A 26938-nucleotide genomic window follows, 5' to 3' on the forward strand; every position below is an offset into this window, starting at 1 on the left:
TGACGTCATATTCCCACCACAATATACGAATGTTTTAGGCTTAGAATCCCTAACTTACCGTCGACATTTTTCAATCATTCACCCTGCCCCTTCAAGACGTTGTTGTGAAAATACGAATGTTTTAGGCTTAGAATCCCTAACTTACCGTCGACATTTTTCAATCATTCACCCTGCCCCTTCAAGACGTTGTTGTGAAATATGTATGCGTACGTGTACCTATACCTACTATGAAACCAAAATGCAATAGAATCTCTTATTATTTCGTTCTAAAACTCATTAGTATTATAAAAAAATGCTTGGGAAAAATGGTTTATCCAGGTGACAAACAATCTTTTAAAATCGTAATGAAGTCTTTGATCCCCATTTATATAAAACTGATTGTCGTTGATATCGCAAAAAAATCTAAAGCGATTATTTTGCATCGATAGCGACACGGTTTTTTCCAAATTCAAATTTGTATTCACACGACATTTTAAATTTGTCATCCATTCTCATTGTCATTACGTACTTCACAGTTCACACACACACACACACACACATACACACAGCACGTGGGCGCTTTCCCGCGTGATCGTAATAATTCAGCTGCGGTTGCGTTCATTTCGTACTTTTTTTACCTACCTAGTACCTATATTAATTTACTGACAAAAGAAAGCACCAGATATTACCAAATATTTTAATTTACAATGTAGTTGAAATACCTATGTTATTAATTTCAACTGAATATTCTAGTCACTATTTGCGACAGACGGGTAAAAGGAGCGTCGTCGGTTTTCCGCGTGACAGCCAGCGGTTGCGTTTGCTTTTATGATCGAAAGCGGTTTTCATACGGCCATGCGGCCATGTGACAATCAAGCGACCGTTAATATGGCTACTGATAAATGATAATAAATATGTAGCCTGTTTAAAATAGCATTGTTTCGCAATATTGAGGTGAAGCTTTAGTGATTCGATTGTATTGAAAACACTAGAATATTTCCACATAAATAATACTTATTTATTTTATCGAAGATTGTGGGTAAAGTAATAATATGCCTTATTATTTTGCTTTGTATTTTTTGTAATTAGTTATACAATTCTCTGTGGATCTTGACCGTCCACAGAAGAAATTTATTGACGGTTTTCTACCTATTTTAATAACTCAAAATGATAATTAGAAATATCGTAAAACAAATTGATTAATAGGCAGTTAAAACATCATAATAAATAGTTATATTGCAGTTACAATATAGTATATTAGTCTATGGTTACAATGTTTAAATACAAACACGTGAATGGTGAAACAGGTGAGGTGCATTTTTTCTAATGTTATGGGATAACTACTGTTCAAAGTTGAATAGGTATGTAGTTATTTTACATAATATTGTGTTTTATTTTAATTAATTAACGTTCCTACCTATCTGTTGAATGAAATATTAAATCCAACTACGAAGTTTACGCTGCAAAATCGATTTGGAAACATTCTGTTTTATGTATAAGTACCTACTTACATCGAAGATTTTTTCCTAATATTATTTTCCTGGACAACAAAGAAAAAATCTGATATTATTTTTTCAGAAAATATCAAAGATTTTGACAAAACCTTATATTATTATAGAGATATAGCCTAAATGTAAAGGACCACTGATCCAGTGATTAATTTAGCTACAAGCGACTTCGCATTGCAGGTCCATTTGTAGGGATTATAACACGGCACTCGAGTAAAGTACGTAATCACAATAAATATTTAAAAATAGACCTGAGCGATCTTAATATTTGTGGAGTTTACCAACTAAACCATCCTTTATTTATGCGCTTGCAAAATAATTTCAAATGTCATAACAGAAAAGTATACTTAAGCCTCCTTCTATTTATAGTAAAAAAAATATTGGGAGACTGATCCAGTGATTAATTTAGCTACAAGCGACTTCGCATTGCAGGTCCATTTGTAGGGATTATAACACGGCACTCGAGTAAAGTACGTAATCACAATAAATATTTAAAAATAGACCTGAGCGATCTTAATATTTGTGGAGTTTACCAACTAAACCATCCTTTATTTATGCGCTTGCAAAATAATTTCAAATGTCATAACAGAAAAGTATACTTAAGCCTCCTTCTATTTATAGTAAAAAAAATATTGGGAGATCACCATGGCATTTTTTCCTGCAAACTACAAACTTATCTGTAGAATGGCCAAAAATGGAACTACGTACTACCATACGACGCCATTTTGAAAATTTCATTCGAATATCAGATTTTGTCCAGTTACGAGTCTTGATTGGGTAGTTTTCGACAGTGGCTCTCCCATCCCATTCTTCAGACAAGTTTATAGGTCTGTAGCTTATTTTTGTATCCAATCTGGCATAATATTATTGTTGACAAGGGTTAGCAACACTGATGACAATAGTTTTCCCGAAGTAAACAAAAAGCGAGTCGGTATTTTTAACGTCTTTCACTTTCAGTCGTCATGACTGTAAGCAACCGATATACTGAAATTCGTCAAACCAATACAATCTATTTTGTAGATGTAGACAGTGTATAAATGTATTTCTATGCTAAATGATACTATCAGTTATTCATGAGTCGTACTATCTATATGGACTTTAGTCAGATAAAGGTAGGTAGGAATGTAAAAATATATTATGTACCTAATTTTTGTTCTGTCTTCCATATTTTGAGTACTGCATTATTATAATTATTGTGTCCTTCATTCATAAAAATAAATAGGTGGTAGGTATGTATCACAAATGTTGTCATTTGTTTTGTTTTGGTGTATCGAATGCATCGACCGGATGACCATAATTGTGTGTTTTCCGGTGGGAAAACAACGTCTGAATTGGCTTAAAAAGGTTTCTGTTTGCTTTTGGAAAATATACTATTGTTATAATAATCTATGATCTTAATTTTAGTCTACACCACTACACATATGTACCTACATAATGTACGCATTATCTATACATATATTTATTTTTAGTAAGTACCTATAGGTAGGTACATAAAATTCGATCATTTCGTTACAGGTGTTCTGTTCTATATTATATAGCATTGGCAAAAGTATTCCTTTCAATTGCATTGGCGAAGGGTGGAGGTAAGCTGTTAATATTCGACATAAATAGTGCACAATAAACTTTGTCAGTCATACTTATTTGTTTTCTTTGAACTAAGAATACAATTTGCAGATGGTGCTAGTTAGTTTTTAAAATTTAATTAAACCCAGCCTAAGCCAAATCATTAGTTTAGGTAGGTATGCTATGGGCGATCCGACAAGAATAGTGCACACTTTTTCAGTCATACTTATTTGTTTTCGTTGAATTAAGAGTGCATGGCGATGGTTAGTTTTTTTAGATTCATTAAGCCCTGCCTAAACCAAACTATAATAGATAAAAAATATTCTTATATCTATAAAATATTTAAAATGCTGTAGGTATAGATGCATAATTTTATATATTTTATAGATAAACGAGTATTTTTTGACTATTATCTACTATGGATTGGATTAGGGAGGGTTTAATTGAATTTTAAGAATTAACAAACGCTATCTACACATTGTAGCCAGTTCGGCGAAAACAAATAGTCTGACATACAGTTTAGTGTGCACTATTTATGTCGGATCTTAACACCCTACCTCCACCCTTCGCCGCTGTTCAGTTATATGGGGCGACTAAATAGGATGCGGATTGAAAACGTTATTGTATTAAGTGGGTTACCTTCTTGGTGAGGCTGTAACAATGTTTAATTTTCAAGTATGGATAAGCATGGGATAAACTTAAACACGTGTCGAAGAATATGTTATTTTCAATAATAATTACACCTATGGCATACATGTTAGTCGCGTAAACGAAACACGCATCCAATATATTTTTAATATTTGAGGATATTCTTTGTATTTTTGTGTTTTATGGCCTGGTCATTATTAAGTCAATAAACCAAATCTCGCTTCAAAATTTTGTTATATGGCGACTGTTTCTATTTCTACCTTATTAATCTGTTGTGTAGCCTGATTGGACTACGCTGAAGGGACCGTTGGCGACACGTCACGTGGATAATTTTGACGTCAGTTTTGTTACAAATTTGAGCTTTCTTCACAGGGGTCGTCCCTTACTCCTTTAAGTATATAGTTAAAACTATAATAACAACTATAAGCACATTGACAGTTTATCTGAGAAACATGTAGATACATTAGACCAGGGTTTCCCAAACTTTTTCTGCAATGGAACACTTCGCAAACCCAGAAATTTTAACGGAACACTCAGCTTATTTTTTGGTAATTCCTACTAGTAAAAATTTTTAAAAAAATGTTATTAAAACACATTATATATTTAGTATTTTTTTTGAAATATAAAACTACAATATAAAATAATATAAACATAAAAATATGAATCAACAAAGCACTTAATGAATTCGATGATGTTGAATCCTTGAATTGCATATCTTCTTGATATCACGCACAATATTGGCAAGTTGCATTCTAATATCTGGTGTGGCATCGAGCCTGTTCATGCACTTGACTTCGTTACAGAATAAAAAGAAAATCCCGCTTCGCATAAATAGGTTGTAGAAAGCGGAAGTAAAACAATAATAGCTTGTTTTGAAAAATTGGGGTAGGTAGGTACCTACACTTCTGACAAACTCGCCCAGAAATCATTTAAAAGCTGATTTCAAATCAGAGTCACTTATTAAACCAATTAGATTTTCATAGTCAATTGCGCTTAAGCCTAATGGTTTAGCTGTCACGGAAAATGGATTCCGAACCCAGTAATCGTCCTTACTAGTTTCTTTACTTATTTTAATTTAACTTCTACTTAGTAGAAGATCTTTAAATGTATTGCAGTGTATAAAACCTTTCCACATTGTCGCGGAACACCTTCTCAGGTTCGGCGGAACACTGGTGTTCCGCGGAACATAGTTTGGGAACCCTGCATTAGACGATTAGACCATAATGCTTTTACCAATATTTGCATCCAGGGGTTTTCTCTATCCGCTGTCGCATGAAAAAACTTTGGGTCCGGGACGTGTTATTAGTATTATGTGGGTTTGTTTTTTAGGTAATATAGTGTACCTTGTCCCTATGTCTGATTTGATTGCACACTTATCTATTTAATTAACGAATATTATCGACATACCTGCATGCCTTTTCCAATCTATTTTATAGATGAGATGTTACTAACATGATTATTACGATTAACTTTTGTAAGCTTAACATGAGACATTAATAATAATATCTTCTTTCTTCGACCATGTCCGATCCTAATAGTAATAGGATCATATGGGCCTCCACAGAGTGGAGGTTTGTATTAACAGATTTTATTTTTACGAGAAATGGATGTCAGCCATTTGCTCAACCTATTAGGTCCATACTTTGACTCATACACAAATTGAAAAACAATATATTGTGTACTTGCCAGACCCACGATTCGAACCTGGGACCCTCGACACTATAGACCGGCGCTTAAGGGGGGACATGCTCGTCGAAGGTCAAAATTGAGTTTTTATTGTATTTTCAAACCATGATCTTGGACACTTCTTAAACGTTGTAGATGATCTATTTATATAATTTTGAAGCCTTATTATCCTTTATAGTTATTTTAAACATTTGATGACTGCATGAAGTATTTTTGTTACATAAAATAGTATTCTTTTAAACCTCTCGCTCTAATGTTTTAGAATATAGTCATATTTCGGTACATAACTGTGCAGTGATGTTAAGATTTTTTACATTTATTAATTTTTAAACGCATTTATAAAACCATTAGCATAATTTATTACGAGATAATTTTTGTAAAATATTCACGATAAAAAATTATATTGATAATCTCTGTGATCCCAAATTTGACAAGAATTAGGCATTTTATTATTCAAAAAATCGGCAAGATTAACACATTTGAAGATGATTCTAAAGATATTTATTATAAGCTATGTCTTTGACCATTCAAGTGTGATAAACATCTTATGAATAATGATTGCTTTATAATCATTATTGACCTAAGAATAAGGTAGTGTTTTTTTGAAATACGCCATTTCTTTTGTCATTCCCCAGTGGTTAAGCTACAACATACGGCCGTAGCCATAAATTGACAAACTATAATTGAAGTAGGGAGTAAAATGATATTGACGCGCGTGTTTGAACATGTACCGTTTAAAAAAAAATAAAAAAAAATTCTGTTAGGTACATGTTCAAACACGCGCGTTAACATAATTTTACTCCCTACTTTAATTATAGTTTGCCATTTTATGGCTACGGCCGTATGTTATAGCTTAACTACTAGGGAATGACAAAAGAAATGGCGTATTTCAAAAAAACACTACCTTATTCTTAGGTCAATAATTATTATAAAGCAATCATTATTCATAAGATTTTTATCACACTTGAATGGTCAAAGACATAGCTTATAATAAATATCTTTAGAATTAACTTCAAATGTGTTAATCTTGCCGATTTTTTGAATAATAAAATGCCTAATTCTTGTCAAATTTGGGATCACAGAGATTATCAAAATAATTTTTTATCGTGAATATTTTACAAAAATTATCTCGCAATAAATTATACTAATGGTTTTCTAAATGCGTTTAAAAATTAATAAATGTAAAAAATCTTAACACCACTGCACAGTTATGTACCGAAATATGACTATATTCTAAAACATTAGAGCGAGAGGCTTAAAAGAATACTATTTTATGTAACAAAAATACTTCATGCAGTCATCAAATGTTTAAAATAACTATAAAGGATAATAAGGCTTCAAAATTATATAAATAGATTATCTACAACGTTTAAGGAGTGTCCAGGATCATGGTTTGAAAATACAATAAAAACTCAATTTTGACCTTCGACGAGCATGTCCCCCCTTAAGCCACCTATATAATAATATTATCCTGCAGTCTTACCAGCAAATTGTTAAATGACTCTTTTAAAGCTATCAATCTATATTCTATACTATTCCCAAACTGTGGTTCTCGAACCGCTGGTTGTATGCGAGAGATAGTGGTTAATTTTTTTTCGTGACTAATGGAAATTCGCTCAGTTTTGTCAACCATACAATAATAAATTATGTATAGTCATTATTATTTTATACCATATTTTTGATCATCGTAAAAAATCTATTATGTAATACAGTAAGTAGGTATGAATAACGCTTAAAATGCATATGGATTATAATTTTGGTATGATTTAGTAATTTACACGTTGGCAACTTGACGTTTTTCTTGCCAGATCTAACGTTTTTGAACAGAACAGAAATTTAATATAACTGAGGGCCTGATGCACAAAAAGAAATGTCCACGTTATGTAAAACACCCTTGACATAAATTTCATTATAGGTATTATGCGAACAACCAACATCGCTTTCCGTGATCATGATTATTTTTTTTTTTTAATTTACGTTTTTCTATGACTATCAATAATTATTATCATTTATGACTAATAAATACACCATGGTAAAAATGATACCACCTGTTTCTCGTTATGCGTTATCACTTATCTCCCATGCGTCCAAAAATCGGCTGACTATCGCATAAGTCCACTTATTTAACATATTATAAAAGTATTACTATGCATTAGGCCTTAAATAAATAATAATTTACATCTAATATTGAATTACTATAATATGATTCTAAGAACTGCATTATGTAGTTTGTTCCACGGATTGTTCAATCCATTTAATAAACAGAGTACCTACCTACAACCAAACGGGAATAATATAGTTTTTTCATTATGTTTTTATTAGAATATTTTTTTTTAATTAAAATTTTCTAATATCAATTTTATTGCGCCGTAATAAAAATAGGCAATATCAAGACAATGGCTATTAATAAAATTCACATTATTATGTAGGTAGGTACTAACAATTTATCTATTGATTCATCTATTTTTAAGTTACCGTTATAAACTGAAATGTACATTCGATATTATTCAATTAAAAAATTAGTCAGACTAACTAGCTCCGCTACCAACCAACCAGCAAATTAATAATAGATTACAGCAGAAAGATATTTTACTACCACTACGTGCTGCATAATAATATATTATTATAATTATTACTGATATTGCGCTAGAGACAAGATCCGCTAGGTATAGTCAGACCGCGGCCAATCTGTGAATTTCGATGGTAGTGCTAGTTATTGCTCATACTGAATGCAGAATGGTAAATAGTTTGTAGAAAATGATTATCGTTTTATCTAAAATCTCCATTTACTGCCAACATGTTACAGTATTGCATTCGAATGTAACATCGCATATTTTATTGTTAGACAATTTTCAGATGTGACAAAAACACATTGGAAAACATAACATATTCTTTATTTTGTTATTCTGAACGTTTCTGGGGCCTCAACCTTTAAGCATGGCCGTAGTTAGGAGGGACAGAGGTGCAATGGCATACCTATAAAATAATGAACACACAGTAACACCACCCCAAAAATAATGTCAGCGGCCTTCTTCAAATTTCTGATGGCCTTATCAAGATTTACTTCTAGTCCTGTCTTAAAAACGTGAAAAATAAATATATGTATTTAATATGGGCCTCAAATGACGATACCTATGGGTTACATGCATACGAATCTGTATAGTTGTTGGTCTATAACTCAAATGATTTTAAAATTCGAACTCTGCAGTTATCTCGTTTTATTAGTATAATATGTGCAATGAGCAACACAATAATAATATGATCCCAACAAAAGCGTGTTATTTGCGATATTGTTATTTGAGTTAATTTCGTGTGCATAGGCATAGGCCCAATTGGTCAATGGAATCAATTGACTAAAGTGGTCTGCAAACCAAAATGATTGTTGTTTCACAACTTCAACATTATCACTATGCCAGCGTTACTCAATCTGTATTTTGCGGAACGCTAGTGTTCCCGCGCTATGTGAGAGTTTTCTCAGAGAAATCCCCTAAATATCATGAAAATTTTAGCAATCAATCATAATAATTACTTTTGATCACAAAAAATCCTGTTACCTACCTGAAGTGTTTCGTAAGCGAAAAGGTTTGATAACAAATTGGACTATGGTCTATCTATGGTATATACTGCATGTGGTTATGCTCAACCATCGGGCGTCGGGTCGAGTTACACCGACCGGCCGTCTAACGGGCGCACTGACTAATCTGTAAAATTCAAAATTGGAAGTAACATAATATAATGATAGAATACATACCACCCCCACAGGAGATGCATCATATTTCATTGAACCTTATTCCAGGGCATTGATACTAATATAATTAATATTGCAATATATTTTTGATGTTTAGATTTCTTCAAATTCATTTCTAAATACATACATCTTTAATTTATGCATTTCCAAACTAAGAAAAAAATAGGTAGATAGGTATAACTTTCGGCTATGTTAAATCAAAAAAATCATTTTGTTTGAAAATTTCAAGTAACAAAACATAAGAATTTCACCTGCTCACCCATACCACAAGACAATAATATGTAGTAGGTACCTGCCTAATTAGTAAAATAGAATATTAGCATACACCACCAGTTTCCACTCGTTACGTGGTAATCACGTTTGCTAGAATAGATCCGAAGGACATGGCTACCTGTGATGGTGGGTATGATATTCTTCCACCCTTTTTGTTAATTTGGTGAAGCAAATAAAATTGTCGTAAAAATATAACACTAAACATCGACCTGTTTAACTGCCTAGTGTATTACATGAAGATTTTCCCATGATTTTTTTCCATGCCAATGCTAGTAATGAAAATGCACTTTCTCAATAATTATTTCCTCTTTTGCAGGTGTATTTTTGAAGAAGGCCCGTAGTGAAAAGCCGTTGCCATGGGGGCAATGTTCCGGAGTGAAGAGATGGCCTTGTGCCAGCTCTTCATTCAGCCTGAGGCAGCATACACTTCTGTCTCAGAGTTGGGAGAAAATGGCACCGTCCAATTCAGAGATGTGAGTATTTTTCTCTGACTTTCATTAATTATGTGACCAGTATAAATTTTTGTCTATATTTAATCTATTTTATTAATATTATCAAATTAACTGAAGAAATTATTCCTCTGCCAGATGGAGCCCTATCAAAATCATCAAAATCAAAATCGCCAAAGCAAGTTCCAGTCTTTGATTTTAATTAATCGAGTTTTGTAAATTTCCAGTTGAACGCGGAGGTGAATGCGTTCCAGAGGAAATTCGTGAACGAGGTGCGAAGGTGCGACGAGATGGAGAGGAAGCTGCGCTATATCGAGGCCGAAGTCAACAAAGATGGGGTGAACATTCCCGATGTGAGGGAGCAACCCCGGGCTCCGAATCCCAGGGAGATCATAGACCTCGAGGTGAGTGTTCATATAAAATATCTCCATAGGTAGTAATTAGTCACCACATATCTCTACTATTTATCACATTTCCTCTTAATACATGATTATTTTAATTGATAATTATAAAAATATTACTTGTTTTATCTACCCCTACACCACCTACAAACGTAATATGACTGACATGTTATAAAAATGCTGATACGAAGGTACTGGTTGGTCACTTCTGGAGCCGTGGTTTGAATTCCATATCTGGTTATTTTTGCAATCTGCATCTGTATCCACAGCATGGACCTAATGCTTGGTCCGGACTAAGATACATTGGTTCAATGAACATTGAATATTGTATACCTACAAACTTAATCGATTCAGTAGCGATCATTTCTGGAATGAAACCTTTTAATCAGCCAACTACCTATATCAAATTATAGAGCCAAAAATAATAAAATTACATGTAGGTATGTAAACTTGATAACTATATTTATTTATAGTTTTGTAATACAAGAAGCTCACATATCAGTATTGCAGTTTTAAATTATTCAGCGGAGTTCGTTTACTTTGGTTTAGGTTGGCAACATTACAGTTTATAATCTGATTTTAATTACTGACTCCCATAAAACTGAAATCTATTCAGACAATGAGTTATTTTGGTGTCATATTTTATAATCTTGCAAACTGATCTGTTTCAGGCTCATTTGGAGAAAACTGAGAACGAAATCTTAGAGTTGTCTCACAATGCCGTCAATCTAAAGTCGAATTTCCTCGAGCTGACGGAGCTGAAGCACGTCCTGGAAAAGACGCAGGTCTTCTTCACAGAGCAGGAAGAAGCAAATGGAATGGATTCTTTGACCAGGTATTAATAATTTAAAATGGTATTTATATTCAGATATTCTTTCAGTATTGGATTTATAATTTTGCTTGATACATGACTGTAACAGGTAGATAATAAGTAAAGTTGTAATTTTTTGTCATGTAAGTGGAAGAGATTTTGAGATTGTACTACCAACCAATTAATGACTTTGATAAGGTCAGTAGTAAAATACGTAACTAACTTGTGTGTCACAATACTAATTGTTTCTTCTTTTTTGGTGCTACAGTCCGAGGTGGACATAGACCGCCTCAGATTTCTCCATTCTGCTATTTTATTTAATATTTACCAGCAATGCTTGCAAGTCTTTCTGGATAACTTATCAGTTTCGTCCAGCAGTACACTGGGAAAAATTCTGTTGGGACGTCATGCTTATTATTTTATATTTAGTATGTATCCAAATTTGATATAAGTACATTAATTTTAAACTGTTGATTGGCAATATTTATGGTATTTTACCATTTTGTGTTTATTACATGGACATACATATCTACATACCTATAATGCAGTTTAGGATTGATTCAATAGACAATTTTCTGAGCTGGTCTCAGCCACCGAAGTCACGGTCTCTCGCACTCTGTTTTTCTTTTAGTTCACTAAACATGACGTGCTACGTCAATACTAATTGATTATCTCAACTTTAAATCAATATATATATTTATGTTATCGCAGCAGAGACCCGGTAAAGGAAAATAAAGTCGTACCGAATGGGTATGTTCTTAAAATTAACTACACTATGCCCATTGACTTATACTCGGACACAGCATTACAAACAAAATTTCAATATTTATGTGGACAATGAACATGAACAATGGATAACGAATTTGCAATATTTATGAAGGTTTCTGCACAAATATTATGTCCAGTTTTGTTATTTTTAAGAAAATTAATTCAAATCAAAGGTGAAATGAATAATATGTTATTATGTATTTGTGGACATATCATATCTGTGTACTAATGCCTTGATTACACGTAACGAGTACAGTGGCGAGACAGAAAAAGGCACTAGGCCAAGAGAGTGGTGTGGGCGAGAGAGTGTTTATACGCATTTTTCTCTTTTCGACTTTTGTGGCGAGTCAGTTCACTTTCGATCAAAAAGCAGGCTAGTTTTGTGTACCGAAACATGGATCGTAAAACGTACATTTAAAATATACTAAGCTGCTCATACCACTCCTGATAGAAGAATTGAATGAATTATTGCTCGAAGAAGGTAAACGTTTTTGGACAAGACAATGGATTTTAAGGAGACCAGATCGTGGTGCAAAATCCACTCTTTTTAGTGAATTGGAGTTAGAAGACCCTGATGAATTTAGAGCGCTTCTGAGAATGGATGTAGAGCGTTTTAATGAATTGTTAAATAATCTTATTCTAATGATACAAAGAAAAGATACTGTCATGAGAGAAGCTATACCTGCAAAGATTACGGTAAGATAGGTAAGGGGTTGGGCACTCGATCTAGTAAATAGAAAAGAGTCTGAGTGACTGTCTCCCATCCTACACCGAATGCTCAGTAATATGTTTATACCAACCGAGCACTCGGCCAAGGACACTGTCTAGCCACTGTACTCGTTACGTGTAATCAAGGCATTAGAGTGGCTCCACACAGAGCATCATACTGGTATCAGATACATGTGTCCTTTGTGTGAAGCTGCTCCAACCCATTAATATGCTTTTTTATTTTAATCAGCGTATTTATTTGTATGAACACAGTTTTAAAACGGGTAGGAGATTTATGAGGGTAATTTTGTTTGTCAGATGCTGTGCACTATCAGTGCACTATGCACATAATGTTACATTTCAATAGTTCAACATTTTCTTTTTCTGGATACTGCTTTTTTAATCATCTCACCCTATTTTCTATAAAATAATACATTACTAGCTGCCCGGTACTACTCCCTACAGGAGCAAATTAATATGGTGTGATAGATAAAATTAATAAAAGTTGGGGAAATTTAAAATTTTGATTGTAAATTTTATTATATAATATTAGGTAGGTTGGTACATAGAAGTGGAATATTATTATCATATGTAAATATTTTAATAAAATTTATCTTGTCCATTCCATACCATTGGAACTGACAGCAACACCGCACATTTGTCTGTTTGAAGGGACTGACAAAAAACGTAAAAAGAGGGAAAATACAAATTGGGAAAGTACCTTGAAAAATTTATAAAAATATTTTTTTTTGTTATTTAATTATACAAATTGGTTTGGTGCATATGTCAATGTGTTCTTTCACCTTTTCGAGAATGTTTCTTTTCTACAATTTATCAGCACTTGTATTTTGTTAATGATTTGGTTTTACTAGATCTAGTGGCCATCATACTTAGTACATATTAGATTAGTTCATATCGGTTAATATTCTTCTACATCTTCCAGAGCTCTGATCCCAGAAGACCAGCAGCAAAGCGGTGCCATCAGAGGCCGCTTAGGATTTGTGGCGGGTGTTATTCAACGGGAGAGGGTTCCAGGCTTCGAACGGATGCTCTGGAGAATCTCCAGAGGAAACGTCTTCCTCCGTCAAGCCGAACTTGACAAGCCTCTTGAAGATCCCACGACTGTAAGTTGAACACAATCTTTTCATCATATGATTATTTTTATCCGAAATATTTCTAATACTAAAAAGTGTCAAAAAATATAATTATTTTGATGTTACTCCAATACTTGAAACAAAAATTTTGTTTACCTATTTCAGGGCAATAAAATCTATAAGACTGTGTTCGTAGCCTTCTTCCAAGGAGAGCAATTGAAGTCTCGCATAAAGAAGGTGTGCGCTGGTTTCCACGCAAGTCTCTATCCGTGCCCCAACTCCCACAATGAGCGGCAAGAGATGGTGAAGGGGGTCCGCACCCGTCTTGAGGATCTCAACATGGTGCTGAACCAGACGCAGGACCATCGTCAGCGAGTGCTTGTGGCTGTGGCCAAGGAGCTCACCAGCTGGACCATCATGGTGCGCAAGATGAAGGCGATCTATCACACGCTCAATCTCTTCAACATGGACGTCACCAAGAAGTGTCTCATCGGAGAATGCTGGGTACCAGTGGCTGACTTAACTATTGTTCAGAATGCGCTCACTGATGGATCGGTGAGTTCTTGGTATTTTTTTCTATTTCGACCTTTAGAATGTACCATTTATAATTAATACCTACATAATTTTTCATAAAGCAGCAGAAGTTTTTATTTTTACAATTTAGCTTTATTAGTTTTTTTTAGAGAAATATTTGCACCAGACCCTCAACCATCACAATCCGTGTACTATGCTTTACCTGTTAAGCTACCTTATATAAAATAACACTACTACTGCATTGGGCTCAAGTTCCATTCAGTGTATATTTTCTTTTAAAAATGATGTAAAATGTTTATTTATTTTGTAATGTAACAGAATGCGTGTGGCAGCTCAATTCCGTCATTCCTGAATTGCATTGAAACATCGGAAAACCCGCCTACCTTCAACCGCACCAACAAGTTTACCAGAGGTTTCCAGGGACTCATCGATGCCTACGGTGTTGCCAGCTACCGAGAAGCTAATCCAGGTCAAAACTTCTACATTTAATAATGCCACTGCCACTTATCACTTAAATTTTACTCATGCAACACAGTTGCTTGTCTTTAAATCTAAAATAATGAGTCTGATATGTCTCATTATAAATACATTAATGTGAACTGATACATAAAAAATTGTGAAGAAAAACTAAACACATATAATAGGTTACAGAAGATGAAAATCTTCCATCTGACAATGGCTTAAGTTTTACAATCTTTACCAAGAAGAATAACACTAATAATTTATTGTACTAATTATGCGTTTTTGTAAATAATGGAATGGCCTTTGATATAATTATATCATTCTTGCAACAATTCAATCATTCACAGTGACTAAATAAAAAAAATGTTTTACTTAGATATAGGTGAATCTGAATAACTGAAATATGTACAAAAAAACTAAAATAAACTTGGAGAAAACAATCAAACATGCTTTCTATAATATAATCTGTGTGTCTAAGGAAAAGGGTGATAAGTCTAAAACATTGATAAATGAGTTAAACAATATGCCAAATTAATCATAACGTATGTATGCATAAAGGAGAAAAGGGAAGAGTCGAATCAGCGCCGTTGAAGTAGTAAGTAAATATCGAAGTTCCTGTACAAAGCTGTACAAAACTCAATATTCTTTTAGTTCTCCTAATAGTAGTGACTTTAGACTTATCTTGCCCTTCTACTCACAGATATAATATTGTTGATTCCATTAGAGAGAGATGGATCTGATAAGTTTCCAGAGAAATATAGTTATGGCTCTTGAAAAACTTCTAAATTAGGACAGTAGGTAGGTATTTATATTATTAGGCTTTTTCGTCTCAAAAGTTTGCCAATCCCCTCCTCAGGCTGGGATGGGCAGGCGAGGAAATAGAATTAATCATGACACTCATACTACGGAACGGAGATAATAATATTCTGTTTCGATTACAGCTCTGTACACAATCATCACTTTCCCGTTCTTGTTTGCGGTGATGTTCGGTGACTGCGGCCACGGCCTCATCATGTTACTGTTCGGCATATTCATGTGCGTGCGCGAAAAGCAGATCGCAGCCGCCAAGTCTACCAACGAGATCTGGAACATCTTCTTCGCCGGTCGCTACATTGTACTGCTCATGGGCATGTTCTCAATCTACACGGGCTTTATTTATAATGACGTCTTCTCCAAGTCGTTCAATGTATTCGGCTCTGGCTGGAGAATCACTTACAATGAATCCACCATCATAAGCAACAAGAATATGCAGCTCAACCCTGCGACAGACAACACACATTTTCCCTATCCCATGGGTATGGATCCCGTGTGGCAGGTAACCTACTCATATAATTTTTGTTATATTGTGATAAAAAAACTCTAAAATAATTTCACCGAAAAGTTTCGACTAGTAAGAAGGCGGGAGCCTTAAAAAATCTTTGTTTTATAACACTCAATAGTGATTTTTAAACATTTTCAGTGTGTTGGAGCCCAATTAAATGATTTGTCACCAGTATCTGTCTCATTCTGTGTTTAAAGTCATCAAACCTTCCACTTGTCCATAATGTATTTTACCTCTAATTTGAATTGGTTTTCACCAGTGTTTTAAATGATCATCATTCTGCTCGTATATGAACAAACATCGCATTTAAATGGCTTTATCATCAGTCTGTGTCATTTATGTGTTTTTAAATGGTATGTATAAAGAAGTATTGCGTTTAAAAATTCATACAGGCGGTCCTCGAATTTCATTCATAATAGGTTCCAGAAAATGTGTACAAATGGTGAATGTATGAAAGTAGAACAGTGTAAAAAAACATCAAAAAGTGTATTATAAAATATTTATTTATCGGAAGAGAGGGGAGCAATATGATTGCAATTCTGAAATGAATATGAAGTGCTAATGTTTCTTTCTTTTTTTTATTTACAGTTGGCTGAAAACAAAATCATTTTCTTGAACTCCTACAAAATGAAATTGTCCATCATCTTTGGTGTCATCCACATGATATTCGGCGTCTGCATGAGCGTTGTTAACTTTAAGTAAGTATATTATGTGGAGCAAGTCACGATAAATAAATATTTTACAAAAAAGGTCCAGGGATGATCTAATAATTAATATAGAAAATGACCTATTTAATAATCGTCTCTTCAAACTATTTTAACCAGTTCTATTCCTTCAGCGAGTTTTCTCCCTCTATGTGGCCGTGATCGACAGGCCACACATACAAATTTCGCGACTCATCTCGTGCAACTTTAAACTCAAATTACTAGCCACTGTCGATTGATTTGCATAATCTAAAAAATTAAACACAGTGACATCTGTTTGAATAATTATGAAATACTAAGCAAAAAATTATCGATATCACAGCGATTTTAGTGAGAGCTTCGCTCTACATTCGATGTGTGTCATTAAAAATCTGCGGCCTGTCAGATAGTGCCATAGTAATATCGTGAGGCATAGAAAAGTTACTCGATAAATATTTCAATTATCAATTAAACAAGATTTAAGAATGCAACATTCGGAATTGAAGTATATATTTATAACACTTAATAAACATCCCCTATCAGAAAAAATATTTTTACCAAGACTGCGAGGTGGAATATCTTGACAAGGAAGTGAATGGAAAAATACAAGTCATTTTTCACATGCGGGAAGATCCCGCCAAATGATGTTTATATATATGACCATTCTTATACTACATCAAGACAAAAAAAACATAACTATGATATTATATTTAGTATATATATTATCATCGCCTGAGAACTGTAGTGGGACATCTAAAAAACATAGTATTGAGATATTGAGGTTTAAAAAAATTCATTATTTTATATTCTTAGTAGAATTAAAACTTGTTAATCATCTCACATATATATAAAGAAAATATTTAAAGAAAATCCGAAGGCATACAACCATATATTTCGTCAGTAACAAATTTTTATTAAATTGTTTGAGTGCTATAGTAAGACATGTCTGTTACCCCAGTTTAACATTTAACATGGTGGATTTTTTTATTCAATGTTATAGTGGTATATTTCTCATACAAAGAAATTTTACTAGTAAGACCAAATATCTCAGTACAGCACTTAACACTATGAATAATTACGAATTTTATAAGCAGATAAAAAAAGACGTTTTTTTAGATATCCCACTACAGTTCTCCGGCGACGTTATGAAAACTGGGGCCATGAGTACACCATTAGTGGCTTGCATCTTTCTGCCTGTCGAGTCACCGAAACTTTTCCAAACCACAAAATATGAAAGTCAGACGAGTCTGTGTATGTAACGCCATCAACCTGATAATAATGCATCAGTTTACAAGGCTCACTGTTGCATTATCATGGTGGTAACAGTAGGTACCTATGAGACTAATATTAATATTATTTGTTTGCAGCTTCTTCAACAGGCGTTCATCAATCCTGCTGGAGTTCCTCCCCCAAGTGCTCTTCCTCATCCTCCTCTTCTTCTACATGGTCGTTATGGTGTTCATCAAATGGGTCAAATATGGACCAGAGAATGAAGGTATGTGCATATTATCTTCGATTTGATTAAATTAACAGTGATGCACAAGTTTGATATTTAAAACCTAAAAATTAAGTGAAACATTTTAATTGAACTTCAACTCTTACTGGATAATATTAGTTCATCATATTATGATTCTATTCTATAAAACATCTAATTTACTTTCTATGTATTATGTTACTATCGAAATATAGTAACTTTACAGGACAATAAAAAAACAAGCACATGCAGACATAATATTGTTAGCGGGTTAAATATTTCACTGGAAGAATGCATGGTTTTGTGTAGTGTTGTTTTGATTAAAGCACCCAATTTTTTATGATACTGTCCAAACTACATTTAATTTGATAGCAATGTTTATTTACAGGTGTAGAAGTAGTATTCATGAAAACATCATCCGTAGAATACCTTTCTGATTTTTAACAATAAAATGAGACAAACAGCAATTTTTTTAAATACATAACTTTTATTTGTGTTGACAATTAGTATGAAATTATGTAAGTACATAATAATATCGATAATATAATAAAATACGTAAGACTTTATACAAATTATGGCTTGTGTCCGGGCTAGTATAAATAATTATTTATCTCGCACTACACAATTACATCAGTAGTGAAGTAGTGTCAGAGCTCGGATCGGCAGCGGCAATTGTGGCTTCTCTGAACATGATATCGAACCTCTGCAAACTTTTTATATCATTTTTTTGTAAAACAGATGTTAGCAAAAAATGTGACACCTCGGCGTTACAATAATTTTTTAAGACCAGTTCAGTCAATAATAATCGATTCTACTTAAAAATATTTAGCAGATTTTCTGTAGGGCAAGAATTCTGTTGAGAATAGCTTCTTTAATTTAAAAATGTAACACAGTAGAAAATAGAAACTGTAATATGGTTTATTTTTATTTGTTCAGACTTTGCTGAACAGCCTCCGTGCGCTCCGTCAGTGCTCATCTACTTCATCAACATGATGTTGGTGAGTCACACCAAAGGCTTGGACAACTGCAAAGGCTACATGTTCGAAGGCCAGGAACAGATGCAGAGTTACTTTGTCCTCTTCGCCATCCTCTGCATACCCGTCATGTTCCTCGGCAGGCCTTTGGTCATCCGTTATACCAGGAAACAAGCTGCTAAACATGAGGTATGTTACAACAGACATCACTGAGCGTACTTTATTACTGGTCGAAATAAATTCAGCAATGCCTCGCATACTCTACTTGAATTATGTAATTTTCTTCTTCATTTTCGACATTTTAAAACTATAATCACCTATTTATAGACTGCCATGAAAATAAAGAGAAAATTTGTAGGTATTTCTACGACTAAGTGACTGCCCACAATAGCCGAGCGGTAACATGTCGGCCTATAATATCATGGGTCTCAGGTTCGAATCCCGGATCTATCAAAAAATGGAGAGTAATGACCTAATAGGCTGAGCAGGTGGTTAACATCTATTTCTCGTAAAACAAAAATCTGTTAATATATTTATGATTAGGCTTACCATACGTCCCGGTTTCACAGATTTGTCCCGGCCGGTTTGGCATTTTGTTCCGCATATATTATTATTAATTATTATTAATTTAATTTAATAAATCTTACTTATTTGACTTTTATTTAATATCTCGACCGGTATCAGAGGGACATTTTCGAGGGTTTCACAATAAACAAATAAAATAATTGGAATTTTTGCTGCAGCAAACCTCCTGCATTCTTCTTTTGTGCATACTTTTAATAATATAACAATTTTTGGTGGGTAAATTTGTTTATTTGCCCATCTCCCATCCCTGTCCCAGTTTAGAGTTTCATAATTATGGTAAGCCTATTATTCATCCGGATTGCGTTGCATGAGCGACAACAGGGCTTTAGAGGCCACCACCCTATTGCGTTTATTGTCGACTGTGAGCAAACGCGGCACCCATCTTGCAGAATTTTTTTTCATGCCCAATTTGTCATGTAAAATAGAAATGACGCTACCTTTTGAGATCCCTGTAACCTCAATTATCTCACTCAACTTTAATCTTCGGTCACTTAACACCATATCGTGGATTTTATTGATCATTTCTGGTGTAGTCACCTCTATAGGACGTCCTGAGCGTGGTTCATCCTTTGTTGATGTACGACCACGTTTAAATTCATTTAACCAGTTATAAATAGTTGCAAGTGAAGGAGCAGATATGCCGTGAACTAAATCCAACTCATTTTTTATTTCCTTTGCTGTTAACCCTTTTATATTAAAATGTTTAATAACAGCTCTAAACTCAATTTTCTCCATTTTTTGTAAACAAGCAAATTTTTTTTTAAATGTACGAGAAACACACAACAACCCGACCAATCTGATTGAAACTTCGCAGCATACTGAATCGGTAGTGCCGCTGCATGAAAACAAACCGCTTACAGTACTAGTCGCGCCACCTGTCGGCTTTTCTAAGGACTTATTGACCCACCCTCGTAACAGCAACAGCCAGATAAAATGTCTCGAATGTCATGAAAATGAATAAAAAGTCATCTTTAAAGTTAGTCGTGAAATATAAAAAATGGCGGCTGATGAATATAAATGACTTTGCAATCAATCTTTGTTTTAATTCTATTTAACTAACAAACTAAAATTGGAGGTTACTGACTTTAAAATTAATATCCTCAAGAAAAATCAACGTATTTAATCGCATGGTATGGCATGGCTATGGTGTCTTAGTTATCAAAAACAATAAGTAAAATGAACGCTCAAATAGTAAAAATGGAATTGCTTTTATCCTTATGGATTGAAGATGTCAATTTAAAAAACAATCAAATGAAAATGAAAGCAACGCATTTTATCTTTAGAATGACTCGATATTGCAATTTTTTGGTAATAAAACCTTAAACTTTTCAATATAATATATATTTTTTTTTTTTTAAATTACGTATACATTAATACATTTAAATTCATTCGTCTCATTTTATTATTCACTAGCAATCGCCTACGACTCCGTCTGAGTGAAATACGGAAAGAAAAAGTAGACTAATTTGTAATATTATTTGTTCGATTTCTAGCTGTGCTTCACCTTGCCTCAAATTATTGACATAGAATTTGTTTGATTTTTGTTTGATCTTTCAACCCTTGCTTATTCACGCAAGTGTGTAATTTTTGTGAAGTTTCTTTTGATATATCGAGAATCTAGATGAGTGTCTTTGACATCAGTGTAGCTTATAATCTGTGTGTCGAAATTGGTCCAATAGTTGAGTTATAACAGACTGATAGATTCCTCCAGACTCCAATTTTATTATTTATATAAATTACTATCTTTTTGTTATTGATTGTATATAAATCACTAATCAAAATAATTCTCCCGAACAAATACATAAATAAAATAATAAAACTGATTTAAAAATGTACAATTAATAATAGTATAGTATATAATATGTATTCATACAATCCTTCGTAGCATCCTTTATTTGAGTGATTGCATTTGTCTGACTTTACTAACTCTAAGTAATTTACCATTTTTATGAGATTTTGAGGTGTTCTAACCGAATTCAATAATTCATTCAACAGTATCTCACCAAATTTTATAATCTTAACAGAGTATAACTATTGCCATACCTAATATATTAATTGAAATAACTGTGTGCTTTTGTTGCCGTGTGAAAAACTAACCTGAAAATTCACACGCAGACCACTAACGGTGACATAAACCAGGGCATGGAGATGACCCCGGAGGTGGTGGATACCCCCGTCCCGGCAGCTTCATCGGGAGACAATCACGACGAAGAGCCCTTCTCGGATGTGATGACCCACCAGGCCATCCACACCATCGAGTATGTGCTCAGCACAGTCTCCCACACTGCTTCCTATCTTCGACTTTGGGCGCTGTCACTCGCTCATGCGCGTAAGTCATATTTTTTTTAATTAAAAAAAAGTTAATAAAGGGAAAACGTAAATTGAACTATCATTAACTTTAATTTGGTAAAAAGTTTCATGTGCAATGATTTATTATTGGAAGACATTGTACTAAGCACAATCAGATTACGACATTAATAGTAAAGATACCTACCAAGATAGTTAGACAATACGTGGTGCAATAATCTTTTATGGAAACTAAAATCATGAGTGGATATATGATATCGTAATTGATTTTTGGGTTGTCACTGCATGTTCATTCTCCTTCTTTCCTCGACTTTAGGGCCTATTGCAGAAGCCATTCTCAAGAGGTAATGTATTGAAGTGTACTGTAAGGTGTATGAATGGAAACGCCGCTCGAAGTTATTGAAAAGTGATCTGATCTGTTTCTCACTAGGGCCAACGTTCCTCAGAGTAAAAAGGGTGACAATGTACTGTGTTAGTTGTAACAACCAGATTGAATATTGAATTTCGCTTAAAGTGCCGGAACCCCGTTTTTAAATGTAACCCATCATCCCTTATAATATTGTCAGACTTCCTATGAATTTTGATAGCGTCCTTTACTAATTTGTAAAAAATATCTCTTATTCCGGCCAAATATCACAAAGTCTTAAAGTCAAATTGGTGGCCGGTGTCCATGAAATGCTCGGCAATCGTTAAGTCATCATGTATAATTTTAGTCGATATGCCTTCTTCACTCTACGCACTCACACCCTTTTTTACCGTTCGTGAGGTTTGTTCAATGTAGTCCTTCTAACATCCGCGACAGCTTATCTGACTGCGAGTCCGTTACTGGGTTTAAAATATTCCAGACCTTGGTCGATGTTGAGAGTACCATTTCGACCTCATGTGTCCTCAATATCTTGGAAATGGCATCGCTAGTATTTTTGATATATGGCTTTGAATTTTGTCCACTCCTCTTGATTATATAATAGAACTATCATACGGAAGTGGATAGTTTTTTTTTTTACTTCAAACTGGTAAGGTTTAATTTGCAAAAGAATTAGGATAGGTCATTAGTTGTAACAGTTAGGCTACATTGTATTTTTTATTTTTTTTCAGAGTTGTCTGAGGTGTTGTGGAATATGGTGTTGAGGTTCGGTTTCTCCAGCCACAACTTTACAGGAGCCATCATCCTGTACGTGCTGTTCATTCCCTGGTCCATCTTCACTTTGGCCATTCTGGTCATGATGGAAGGGTTGTCAGCCTTCTTGCACACCCTGCGTCTTCATTGGTATGTATTTTAATAAAACCATATATATTTATGTATATAAAATTCAAAGTATGCTTGTTTGCTTCTTCCAAATTTTAAATTTTTACCACATAGTAAGATAAAGTTTGCATATTATTTTGGATTCAATTTTAATTTGGTGTTCTTTTGTTTAACTTTTACTGCTGTACTGCCTAGATACAGTTGTTTTGATATTGAAAAATGTAATTATTGTATTGTTAAGTAAAATATTGTAAATGTAAATTACAAGAAGCGACCTCTTATGAAGCCGGGCACTTAGTAATTTATATAGTCATCATCATTTTTTGTATACCAATCGCTAAAAACTTTTTCTATCCAAGAAGATCCAGTACCACCATTTTACAATTGCTTTGGCCAAGCATCCGTAAATCTCCTGTGACACTATTTGTGTGAATCAGTACCCAATTATGTACTGTTTTTTATAATTTTATATTGATTACTAATTTTCTTCAATATCACAATTAGCTTGTAAATGTATCAGTGTGAACAATTGTCCGGCTACAACGTTCAACCTTTGTATACCTATTTACAATGTACTTAGTAGTGATCGGCACGCTTCAGTGCCGTGTATTGTGCTAGCCAGCCGTAGCACCCGTTTTTGTTTTTAACTTAAAACATTTTATCTAAATTTTTTAAAAACTATTTAATTCTTGACATTTTTTCAATGCAACAATGTAAATGACACTTGATAATTATGGCGGATAATAGGTAAGGGTGACAGGGTGCTGAGTAAGACATCCCAATGCAACAGAGACAATGTAAATATTGTCAGTAATAGCGACCATAGACAATAATATTAATTATTATACAAATTAGTCCCTCATAATTCTCGCACATTGGAAGAATTATCTATCTACCCATGAAAATTGTGCAAAATAAACTTTAACTTCCCGAGAGTATTATTCCAAATACGGTGGGCGGTGTATTTTCGGATTCGATAGCTGCTGCCGAATTAGTCATTAAGCATACCCAAAATATAATATGTTGCTAAATAATGGGACTGATTATTATTACATTTACCAGTTTCGGCAGTGTGTGTAAAAATGATCAATGATTGACTGGTGTGATTTTCTGTGAAGATACTTTTTCTTCATCAATATTTCTCTTGCTTATATCATTGAAAAACGCTTGCCATGTGAATTAATGAATTAATTATGTACAATTGTCGGCTTAGTCTGGTATTATATTGATTCAACTCAAATCAATATAATACCAAGTTTGTATGATTCATTATTGAGTTAATATATATTTTTTTAATTTTTCAGGGTGGAGTTCATGAGCAAATTCTACTCCGGCCTCGGATATCCGTTCCAGCCGTTCTGCTTCAAGACTATCTTGGAGAGCGAGGAAGTTGTCGAAGAATAACATCACATTCATTTATTTATTGTAATCACGACTAAACTGTCACATAAAAATATTTTCATCCGCGTAAATTATTTCATAGTCTTTAAAAATGTGTTGATATTCTAATTACAGATTCAGTTTTAGTTTTAACTGTACATATGTCTCAATTAAAAATTAATTAATTCTTCGGTTCCATAACATTGGTTTATTTAAATACATATTATGTATTAGTTTTAATCTAATATTTAAAGAAATATTTTATTTGTAATTAGAATATCTTTCATATTGGTGCATCTTTTTAAAATATTATTTATTGAAATTCGTTTGCTTCGTACAATAAATTTATTGAAAACAGTTATTGCAAAGTGTTGTATTATAAATTTTATCCGTGAATAACAATTTGAAAAATCACATGATTTATGTTAATTTGTTGTGTTTTGAATACATTATTTAACTATGAAGTTCTCTTTATCAAGTGAAAAATAAAACATTATTATTTTGAGAAATGAGTTGTATAGATTTTTGACTAAAAAGTAGACACATTGAATGGTTGTGCAAGAAGATATTATATAAAATATATATATATTATTTGTATCTGTTTTGGATTCAATATTAATTACATCCTGGTGAAGTAAAAAATAAAATAAATATGTTTGCTTTTGTATAAGAAAAAACTATGAGCTATAAAAGTGCCTTATTAGTATTAAAAAATGTAATACATAATTATATATTTTGGGATTGTATATACACAAACACTCATATATGTATTAACTTGTTATTAAATTGTGAAATGTGCATAATTGATTTTGTTTTATGAGTTGTTTATTTTCCAGTATTATTACATTTTCATTCAGTATATTCTTTTGTGTTTTGAATTGAAAGTAATTGTCATATAATATATTCATAATAGCATCATTATAGAATGGTTAATATTTATTATAAAAATATCAATGGGACCAAACGTTTATGTTTATCTACAATGTAATAATATTTGCACAATACATATTTTTCTAATATATTTAATATATTGTATAATAAAAGGTATCTACGTGTGGAGTATTTTTTCAAACAAAGTTATAAATATTATTTTAAAATGACAAAAATACAATTTCGATAGGCAACTGAAAACATAATGTCTAAATCAGCACTAAAATACGAAATATGTAAATATTTTAAATATATATAGTTTATTTCTGTTTCATTTAAGTGTTTATATTTTTAATCACTGTTGAAATTTGTGTCAGCCATTCAAATTAGAAAAAATAAAACTGCGCAATATTATTATAACTGTGTTTAATTTCCGTGATTTTACACCCTGAGTAACCGTAATACCCAAAAGTATTTGGACTATAAATATAAGGAGTCTCCTATACATTATTTCTGTTATGACATTTGAAATTATTTTGCAACCGCATGGAGCACGGTAAACTCCCCAAATATTAAGATCGCTCAGTTACCATTCCAATTTTTTTACATACACAATGGCGACCATTCTTTATATTCATTGTGTTACTTACTTGAGTGCAGTTATAGAAGGTTTTATACAAATTTTCAACTAAATAATGATACCCCATTTACACGTGCTTGGATTTACTGCTGACAGCATGTATTATCACGGCCATAACAAAATAATGCACATATAAACAAGCATTATCATGCAAATTGCAAGAATGCATGCATAAATCAAAAAAGTTTGGAAACTTTTGAATTTTCATGTAACAATTAAACCACGCAATATCTGCACCTGCGCAGTAGAACGATAGTAGTGAACCTGCCGGTAAAAAAAACCAACTACACCGTGCAGAGACTCATTTTGTGGTTAACTGATTATCACGACCCGTCAAACAGTAAGTACCAAATAATGATAACATCGCGTTTCCCTTACTCTTGAAGAATGAGATTGGCGAGAGTCAGCACTTTTACGTGTCAACAGTTATTATCGCGATAGTTTAAAATACACACAAGTGCAAGTAAATCCATGCATGTGTACAGGTGCTATAATGCCGAATTATCCATTCATTGTGAAGAATTGTCTTTTTATATGCCCTGCAAATTATTAGCAAATATCATAGCAGTAGTGTGAAGCTCGCTGCAAACGGACCTGCAATGCGAAGTCACTTGTAGCTAATGTTTGCTTCAATTTCATACATTTAGGCTACATAAAAGAAGGTTTTAGCATCTTTGATAATACCAAAGTTGCAAAGTTGTTTATATTTTTACAACGTTTTTCTTAGCTCATATTCTTATTTGTCCGGTGGTTCTTTGTCCGGTACAAATCTTGCAATCAATTTTTAACTAACTTCCCGACTAGCTAGACATTTGAAACTTTTAGA

At 33.3% G+C, this 26938-nt stretch overlaps 1 protein-coding gene across 4 annotated transcripts in view; it reads left to right on the forward strand.

Moving 5' to 3' along the window:
• The window catches only part of LOC147079052 (V-type proton ATPase 116 kDa subunit a1-like), an 81778-nt gene extending 55896 nt beyond the window's left edge, over window positions 1-25882 (forward strand). For all 4 annotated transcript variants that reach the window (XM_085952979.1, XM_085952985.1, XM_085952965.1 and 1 more), the window contains 13 exons: window positions 9722-9878; window positions 10082-10258; window positions 10927-11090; window positions 13486-13666; window positions 13802-14191; window positions 14489-14639; window positions 15574-15947; window positions 16542-16651; window positions 18004-18131; window positions 19047-19273; window positions 21785-21998; window positions 23072-23243; window positions 24527-25882. In XM_085952979.1, the coding sequence (XP_085809105.1) occupies window positions 9762-9878; window positions 10082-10258; window positions 10927-11090; window positions 13486-13666; window positions 13802-14191; window positions 14489-14639; window positions 15574-15947; window positions 16542-16651; window positions 18004-18131; window positions 19047-19273; window positions 21785-21998; window positions 23072-23243; window positions 24527-24626 (2505 nt within the window). In that variant the 5' untranslated portion in view covers window positions 9722-9761 and the 3' untranslated portion in view covers window positions 24627-25882. The remainder of the gene's footprint in view (window positions 1-9721; window positions 9879-10081; window positions 10259-10926; window positions 11091-13485; window positions 13667-13801; window positions 14192-14488; window positions 14640-15573; window positions 15948-16541; window positions 16652-18003; window positions 18132-19046; window positions 19274-21784; window positions 21999-23071; window positions 23244-24526) is intronic.
• The last annotated feature ends 1056 nt before the right edge of the window (window positions 25883-26938 follow it).

This window comes from Rhyacophila brunnea, unplaced genomic scaffold (genome assembly GCF_057557595.1).
Source record: "Rhyacophila brunnea isolate RB1 unplaced genomic scaffold, BYU_Rbru_1.0 scaffold_10, whole genome shotgun sequence".
NCBI classification, from domain to species: domain Eukaryota; kingdom Metazoa; phylum Arthropoda; class Insecta; order Trichoptera; family Rhyacophilidae; genus Rhyacophila; species Rhyacophila brunnea.